At 28.8% G+C, this 9,162-nt stretch overlaps 1 protein-coding gene across 1 annotated transcript in view; it reads right to left on the reverse strand.

Moving 5' to 3' along the window:
• LOC106465218 (FERM, RhoGEF and pleckstrin domain-containing protein 2-like) overlaps positions 1-9,162 on the reverse strand; it is a 61,198-nt gene that overhangs the window by 34,754 nt on the left and 17,282 nt on the right. The window contains exons 4-11 of the mRNA XM_022393076.1: positions 8,879-9,003; positions 8,172-8,269; positions 5,453-5,576; positions 4,598-4,685; positions 3,907-4,062; positions 2,922-3,081; positions 2,453-2,465; positions 1,494-1,568 (exon numbers count right to left, since the gene is read on the reverse strand). Coding sequence (XP_022248784.1) covers positions 1,494-1,568; positions 2,453-2,465; positions 2,922-3,081; positions 3,907-4,062; positions 4,598-4,685; positions 5,453-5,576; positions 8,172-8,269; positions 8,879-9,003 — 839 coding nt within the window. The remainder of the gene's footprint in view (positions 1-1,493; positions 1,569-2,452; positions 2,466-2,921; positions 3,082-3,906; positions 4,063-4,597; positions 4,686-5,452; positions 5,577-8,171; positions 8,270-8,878; positions 9,004-9,162) is intronic.

Genomic DNA, 9,162 nt, shown 5'->3' on the forward strand with positions numbered 1-9,162 from the left:
CCGTAACTCTATACAAGGTTGGTCAATTTGACTGACCTTGTAACCATAAAAAAAAATCTAAATAAATTTAAGTTACATTTTTTTCTTCCTAGAATGACTTCAAATAGTAACACGAAACTACATTCGTTTATCCTAAGTAGCTTTAAACTCGTAACAGTAGACATTCAATTATAATTAACTAACTACTACTATTCGCACTATTATAAGTTGTAAATAACTTGAGAAATGTGGAGCTGATGTTACACTGTTAAATTACCTTACCCATGAACTGCTCCTGTGTATGCCTTGTGAAACATTTTTATTATATTATTATTTATTTTACTTAATATAACCATAACTAACCTAAAGAGATTCCTATTTTTACATTTTAGTTACTTTTATAATAATAAATAAAGAATGAACACTGAAAAACAAGAAATAAAGTATTTAACCGAGTCTTCTTTTCTTTTCTTTGCTGTTGATTGTTGATGACATTTAACCCTACTTTTTTATACTAATGGTAGTAATGCACTAAATAATTTTTATTTAATTAAATAATGTGCCAAAGAACATAGAAAAATAACATGCAAAACATAGACAACTTTCCCTAACTATCACAATTTTTCTGGTTTTCTAACTATGTGACAAGAACCATTACAAAATCATTCAAGCTAGTCATTATCTTTCCCGAGGGAATGAATCTTGTACTAAAAGTGAAATTGACAATTCTCCATTCAGAAAACAATGTTATATATATACATCATTTGATAGATGAAAACCTTGGCCTATTGATTATAGATAATATAGAATTAAACATAAGAGATAACTATTAACAAATCCTGAAAGAGAGGATGTGACAAGTGGGTGTGGCAAGAGGGTTCTGATTTTCTATTTGATGTCTCTGTAACCAAACAAAATTGAAGGCTACAAAAATTATGGTTTATCTGAACAATGACAATTTTATAGTGAGTAATTTATGCTGAATTTCGTACATTTTGGAAGAGGTGGTGGATAAAATTAGAGAAGAGGAGATGCCTATACAAAATGTGTCACACCAACAGAAATGTAGGATTTTTTAAAATATTGCCTTAAAACTTGTATACTATCAAAATATGGATTATTAGCTAAGATTTTATGCTACATTAATTGGTATAACAAACAAAAAATACATTAATACAATTTTGAAACCTCGTGACATGTGCAGTAAAGGATGCCCGTAGCGATAAGGTTAATATACTGTCACCCAAGCAGGAATTCTAAATTCTGCTTCTGCTATCATGTACAAATAAAGAGGAAAAGAAAAATGTAGAGAGATTTCAGAAATGATGTTTTTCCAGCCATTTTATACCTAGCACACTGAGCTTTATGACAAGTAGTCACTTTAGTGACCTCCTACAATGTTCTTTTATATTATTCTTTTGAAATGTATATATCAAATTATTAGATTTGTATAATACTGAATAAGTTACAGGATATCAAATCTAGAGAAAATACTCCCACCATGTTTTTTTTACCTTTGAAAGGGTTGCCTCTTCACAAAGTTTTCTCTGACATATTCAGATATTTGTTTCTGGGTGCGCCCACTATATCTGAAAAGATATATGAATAATTTCTTTTAGTTTTACAAAGGTGATCATCATCTGAGAATATTGTGAATAACCTTCAACCTTTTAATTAGTACATCTTAAAACCTTTAAAGGATCTGACTTGCTAAATAGCTGATGTTTAATCATACAGAACTTGTGGTAAGGTGAAGTTGAACACTACTTTAAGTGTTCTCAGTAGTGGAAAAACAATTCTCACAGGAAGTTCAAAATTACCAAATCACTAAATGACTTCAATTAGTGTCATTTAATCTAACTAACTATCAAATTGTATTCAATTTTCAATAATTATTTTGGTATAAATCACCTATTATAAGATTATTGTTAATAGTAGAAAGGATACTAAAGGTCACTCTAGCCTAATATTTTAAGTAATGTTACATCTATTCATTTAGCTCAGTAGAATTTGGTATCACATATGCATGTAGCAAGATTTTAATATAACATTACCTTGGTTGTCTATTATCATTCATTGATCTCTATATATTAATTATATGAAATATAATTCCCTAGAAAAGCTCTACTGTTGCTGTGCAATAACAACAAGAAAAACAGCTGTTGCATCTAAAGCAGTGTCATCAATTAATCGTTAGGTTCAATAACTGATTATAATCAATACGTCAATTTTTCTCATATAAGATTTGGATAGTCGGAATAATTCAAAATAATTATAGTTAGAAATACTAATTCTGATTAGTTGATTATTCTGGTAACATTAATAGACTTAAAATTAATTTGGATTACTTTACATCACACTAGTTGATGTAATAGGTACTAACAGGTAATCAAGTTAATCGTCCAGCTCTAGTCATCAGTGATTATACCTAATTTGTTTAACCTCAAATTTCAGCACAGTGTATATAACATACTTGAAGCCAAACACTTAAATGTTATTTTTAACAAATAAATGAACTGCTCATTTATGCTTATATTTATTACAAAAGGTCTACACTAAAACCTGGATAGGTAATCAAGTCCAATTTTCACTGCAGCAACAAGTGTCTAGCTACTGTACAAAATATACCAGAAGATAAAAACTGATGCAAATAATAATACATCAATCCATTTTCTCAAAATATTGTTTAGAACATTAATTATACAGGTGCTATAATATTACTTATAATTATATAACAATACATTAGCATTTATACAATGCTAATTCAATACAAGGCTAAATTTATTATAATTATATCAAACAGTATTTTAATTATTGTATCTAGTGATAGAAAAACTCAAACAGTAAGTGTTTTGTATAATATCTAATGTCAATGACTACGTTTAACACCATAGAACTCGTATAGTTTAAGAATGAACAGTGATTTCCAGTTCAAAGCTAACCTAAAGAAGATCCACTGCTAAAAATCCGCGTTCGTTGACGTGGAATTTTGTGGACCTCAGTACATCTGAAAAACCCATGATTTTCCAGACATTTCTTCCAAAAATTCTTGCATGCATTTCTTCCTTCAAAGTAAAACTCAACGGTATCCTTGTAATAGCCCTAAAATACAAAGAACACAAACAATAAGTAATAAGAAACGAGACTACAGATCTTAAGAATATTTCAATTTCAACTTAAGATCAATATATAATAGAAAATCTAAAAACGTTCACGCGAACATAATACAAGTATATGATTTTATTACATTCCAGATTTCATGCTCTATGCAACTTTGTTTATATTAGTTACATAAACCTAGAGGGGCACTCAGTAGAATGCATAACTCTGCCACACAGCATTAATCATACTTGACTCTCAAAAAATACAAAACGTGTCCATATGTCCATTGTTATCAAAGGACATGGACCGTTTTTGGCAGGATAATGAGGAATAATTTTCTACATATGTCCACCAAGTTTCATCAAAATTCGATCATTTATTACTGAGTTATTGAGCAAAAATGGTATGAAAAATTCATCCCCATGTTAATAGATAGGGATTTTTTGAATTTTCATGACTTTGCTGTGATCGTGACCTGGACCCTCCAAAAACTAAACAATTCTAAGTTAGGCCATAGTATAAATGTATACCAACTTTCATTCAAGTCCACTGAACTGTTTTCGAGAAATCTTGATGACAAACACGCACATACACACAGGGGTGAAACATAACCTTCATTAACCTTTGATGTAGGAGGTAAAAAACTGAATAAATAAAATGCTAAACATATTGAGACAATTACTTCTACTAATAACTTTGGAAAAGAGCATGGAAAAAGAAACAAGCCGAGCATAAACAGTGATCAACAGACAGATTTACATGTTTATGCTCTAACCACAGACCATGTTTGTGTGTTGAAGAAACTGTTGACAAGATTATACTTACATAGCCTTCAGGATGAAGCTTAATTAGAAATTTTTTCCTCTTGAAACTCAACTTTCGTATTTTGGCCCACGAGAAAGTGTTTATTTTTGTGATATTTTGGAAGACTACAATACCCATGTGTGCAACAGCCAAGTTTAAAGGAACTCCTTCCTGATCCTAATAAACAAATTAAAAGCTATTTTATATTCATAATTAAAAAAACATTCAAAATGAAAGATAAGAAATAGAAAGCATGATTTCTGTTTTAAAGTCTGAATGACAAGTAACTTTACAAAACTGTTAGATATCTTTAGAGCAGTGGTTCTCAACAGTTTAATTTCATGGGTTCCTCCACAAACCAAAGATGACCTCTTGGCAAAAATTTATTCTAGAGAGTATAAAAGCAGCTCTTACAGATATTAAGTTAATGAAATAAAAAAACATAAACATTATTTTCCTTTAGTCAAACATAGTCATTTCTTTTTTTAAACAATAATATGAAAAATCAATCTTTACCATTGTGGACCCATCCCCCCCTTTAGAAGACTCATGGACTCCTAGGGGTCCCTAGACCACAGGATGAGAACCACAACTTTATACAATTCTTGTTGTGAATTTACTCACAATTAAAAAAAAAATAAAACTTACTGTTAATACACTTCTCAAATTATTAATATGTTTGGTAAGTTGAAATCCAGAGTTAAACTAGTACCTTAGCTGGGTTCATCTTAATTCCGTATAACTCACACCTTCGAGCAGTCTCTAAAAGGTTGAGATCAGCTTCAGAGGGGGTTTGTCCTCTATGAGACACAAATAAAATCATTTATTACAAATGCTTGAAATATATAACACATTTCTAACATTACCAAAATATATATATATATATATTAAGCAATATTTACTTCCAAAAGATATAAAAATGTAAAGAATATACATGCCCTCGTTAACATTAACTTTTTTTGGTAACAAAACATTAAATGTAAATTGGTTCAATAAGTAAAAGATATATATATATTGAAGTTATTAAAAACCTATTCTCTAGAGTAGATTTTAACATCACACTTACTTCATAACATGACTGCATATTAAAAGGACATTTGTATGCTTTCTTATTTCTTAGTTATTAAGCAAAAAGTTATACGCAATGGGCTATCTGTACTGTGCCCATCACCAGTTTCATTAGATTATTAATTGTTAGTGGCCTTTGTCTCCTCTAAAGAAACCATTCCATTCAGATTTTTTGTGAATAAACATGTCACAGAAATTACTAACAAGGACATGGTATAATATCATAACAAATACAAGCTTTAAACATATATGTAATGTTTGTATCTCTTTCTCTCTCTTTTGTAAGATTAGTATCTTTATTATAGAAAAATATACGTTAAAATTAACAGATTAAATTCTGTGCCTCTATAATAAACTACATGGGGCGTAATTACATTTTTAAAGTATTAACACTAGAGCATTTTGATTACATTTCAGGATAACTTTAAATTCTATGACGTACATGATGCCTTACTTCAATCAAAAGTTAAGCAATGAAAAGAACCAGGTATATCCTTACATGTGTTTCTTGTGGTTTTCCATGATTTTCTTTTCAAACTCAGCTTCTTGATGTGGTACGAACTTGAATGTTGATAGATATGTGTGATCAGGATAATCATCAGGGACAAAATCCCCACTTTCAGCTATAAAGTCAAACAAGACAATTTATATACCTTCAATAATATTTTCCAAACTTTTAGCAATAATGAAGGATTTATTTGCAATTTATTTACAAAAGTAAAAAAAAGTAATAAATATAAAAATATATATTTACAAAATAAATTCAAACAGCTTAACACGTTAAGTTCTTCTGAAAAAATGCTAATAAAAATGTACTTACACACAACTAATACAATAAATGAACTGAAAATGAATTTTATGAAAAACAAATTCTTAACGAAAACTCAGAATTGCACTTGAGAAAAATCAGCCCATTGAAACTTCTGTATTTTCATATTTTATTTTTTAATAAAATAATATTTTTTACTCATTTTTGAATAATATATTGTTATTAATTTTAACTTCCAATCTGAGCAAGTTAACCTACATACATAAAAAATAAAAATCAATTTGATAACGAGTATAGCTAATTATATATACTATTCTTACTCATAATGATTAGAATGCATTTTTCATCGATTGGGTACCCTCGCTGTTCACAACATTTTTGGCTAAATAAGATTAACAATCTTCAAAATATTTACAGGCACTTTTGTAAATTTTATACACTGTAAAATATAAGGGTCAGGTGTAAACAAATCACAGTATTGTTCTAGGTGTTCATGCATCTTTGAAAGGAGAGTCTGTTTAAATCTATAGAAAAAGCTGAGTTTGCATGTTAATGTTTCAGAATTCCAGCATGAAGTACTGTGACAGAATTTATAAAACAACTTCTGTTTTAGTAAAAAAATAAAATATAGTTTTAGAATGAGTAGAGAACAGTTAGTGTTTTAAACATTTACCATACAGTTTTAGGCTAAATAAGGAAAGTTTAGTACAAAACCATTCATGCATTGCTGATTGATGTTTCCTGTTTATCAGGTTAATTTTCAGTTGCCTCCTATGTTTTATGCATCTTGTCTGTACTAAATTTGTTTTAACATATTTGACATATTTGAATTATAAAATTAACTAAACAAAATTAATTATACGTATATATGAAGACAATAAATAAGAAAATGTGTAATTTACATGTACTGCTGAGTTCTGCAATGTGTTACAGTCTAAAACTGTACTCAATATGTGTTAGTACTAAAGTCTTCTTGATGAACTCTATGGATGACCATTTGTTGCTTTTAGCAAACTGAAGATATTTTTATATAATTTATAGTGTTTTAATACTTTTGTAAGTAAATAAAGGTACTAGTCAGTTGTCATTGTAAAGAAATGAACTCTCTGAAGTTTTTATTGTAATCTTGATGAAACAAAATCAAGTACCCCCTTAATTGAATACAGAAATTATGTAATTTTATGTTTTTGCATGATGCTTTAAAAAGTAAAAACAAAAATATGTAGATCAAATGGGTCTTTTTGCACAGATGAAATTAAGCTTTCCAAATAACAGTTGAAAATGATATAGTTTTGGTCATTTGTTTAATTTTTCTTGGCACTTTTTTTCCTCGATATATTAGTAATGTCTATATAGAAACAAGAATCGTACATGTTCTTCAAAACTTCAACAAGTACAGATAGAAGATAGGTAGTTTTATAATAAAACTCAACACATCATTATAAAAGCATAATTTAATCACTTTACAGCACACTGCCAAATGTTTCATCCTCATCTTATCTTCAGTTATTATCATATTGTAACATTCAGATATTATCATATTGTAACATTCAGACATTATCATATTGTAACATTCAGACATTATCATATTGCAACACTCAGACATTATCATCTTGTAACATTCAGATATTATCATATTGTAACATTCAGATATTACCATATTGTAACATTCAGATATTACCATGTTGTAACATTCAGATATTACCATGTTGTAACATTCAGATATTACCATATTGTAACATTCAGATATTACCATGTTGTAACATTCAGATATCATATTGTAACATTCAGACATTACCATATTGTAACACTCAGATATTATCATACTGTAACATTCAGCTATTATCATATTGTAACATTCAGATATTATCATATTGTAACATTCAGATATTATCATACTGTAACACAAACAAAATAACACATTAATATTGTTATTATCTTCAAATTCCCTTCTCATTGAATACATATGAAATCTTAATGAGATTTTGGTAGATCTGAAAAAATGTGTTGCACATTAAATAATATTTTGAAACCTTTTTAGACAGGTGTAGAATGCAACATAAATAAATGGAATATACAGTTTATCTCCGATAAACAATTTTACAAGGCTTTTGGAAAGATCCTTGTAGCATAAGCAAGAGTAAAGTTAAAGTCCATCTCATTCTCACACGGAACATTAGTGTGTGGTTAAAAACAACAACCGTACTTTAGCTTCTGTGCAACAGACAGGCCTCAAATGATATTTTCTGCAGTATAAAATATCTCTGCATGTAAACACTGACAGTTTAGGCAGTAAAAAACCCCTTTGTTTTACTAATATTAATAAATAGAGAGAAAACAAAAAAAAGAGAGAACAGTTCACTAACCAAGGATAAGTTCAAGATAGTTTTATTAGTGACTGATTTAAACAATATCATAGTTCATTATTATAAACTTAGCTAAGACCCACCTTGGACAATGTAGGAGGCCATCAGAGCAGCAGTATTGTCATTACATAGAAGAATTCCTTGAGCTAGATCTTGCTTTATTTGTAGACTAAACAAATACCTAAATAACAATGAATGTTACTCGTATTATTACTGAAGATTAGTTACAAATATGAACAGTAGTTTAACACAACCAAAGTAAGATGCTAAAGAACATGTATTTTGTTCCAAATGTATTTTCTTTATTACAGTTTAACGATTACGAAACCCTCTGATATATCATTAAACTTTTATGTACAATGTTAATGTTATTTAGATATAGCATGGATTTCACAACATTGATATAAACCCATTTTATTTATTCAGTAATCATTATTAAGAGTCTGTAAGTTTAATATAACTTATATTTATGGCAAGATTTCTGATGCTCATATTTTGAACTTCTTTTTCTTGTACAATTTTCTACAAGTGTGACTTTAAAACATTTGTGTGTTTATTTTTCTTAAGTTTCTGCTTATAGAGATTAGTACAAACATAGAAGATACATCTACTTGTTTTAATTTCTCATTACTTAATAACTTCTTATTAAAGCATAATCAGAATAAAAACTTAACACAAGTTTTATACATGTATAAAATGACATAATTTACTTTCATCAGCCGCTATCACAACCTATTATCAGTCCCACATTTGTGTAAATAAATGTACTGACAAAAAACTCCTCAATTACCTAGTAAATTCTTCTTCTAATTGAGCAGGATCTGGTGTGTAGAACTTCACACAAAAATGCATGATAGGATTTATCAGTGACAAGCCTTTCTGACGACACATGGGTTTTTCATGATCAAGCCAGTACTGATAGAAAAACATAAATGTTATAATATACATAAAAAAATATTTTTATATTTCAGAGAGTAAAGACAAGTAATGCCAAGATTTTGTAGTAACATTTTTAACACACACAAATTTTTTTTTTCTGACATTCAAATTTGGTTTCTCTATCTTCATGGAGCA

This window comes from Limulus polyphemus, unplaced genomic scaffold (assembly GCF_000517525.1).
Source record: "Limulus polyphemus unplaced genomic scaffold, Limulus_polyphemus-2.1.2 Scaffold1873, whole genome shotgun sequence".
Classification (NCBI taxonomy): domain Eukaryota; kingdom Metazoa; phylum Arthropoda; class Merostomata; order Xiphosura; family Limulidae; genus Limulus; species Limulus polyphemus.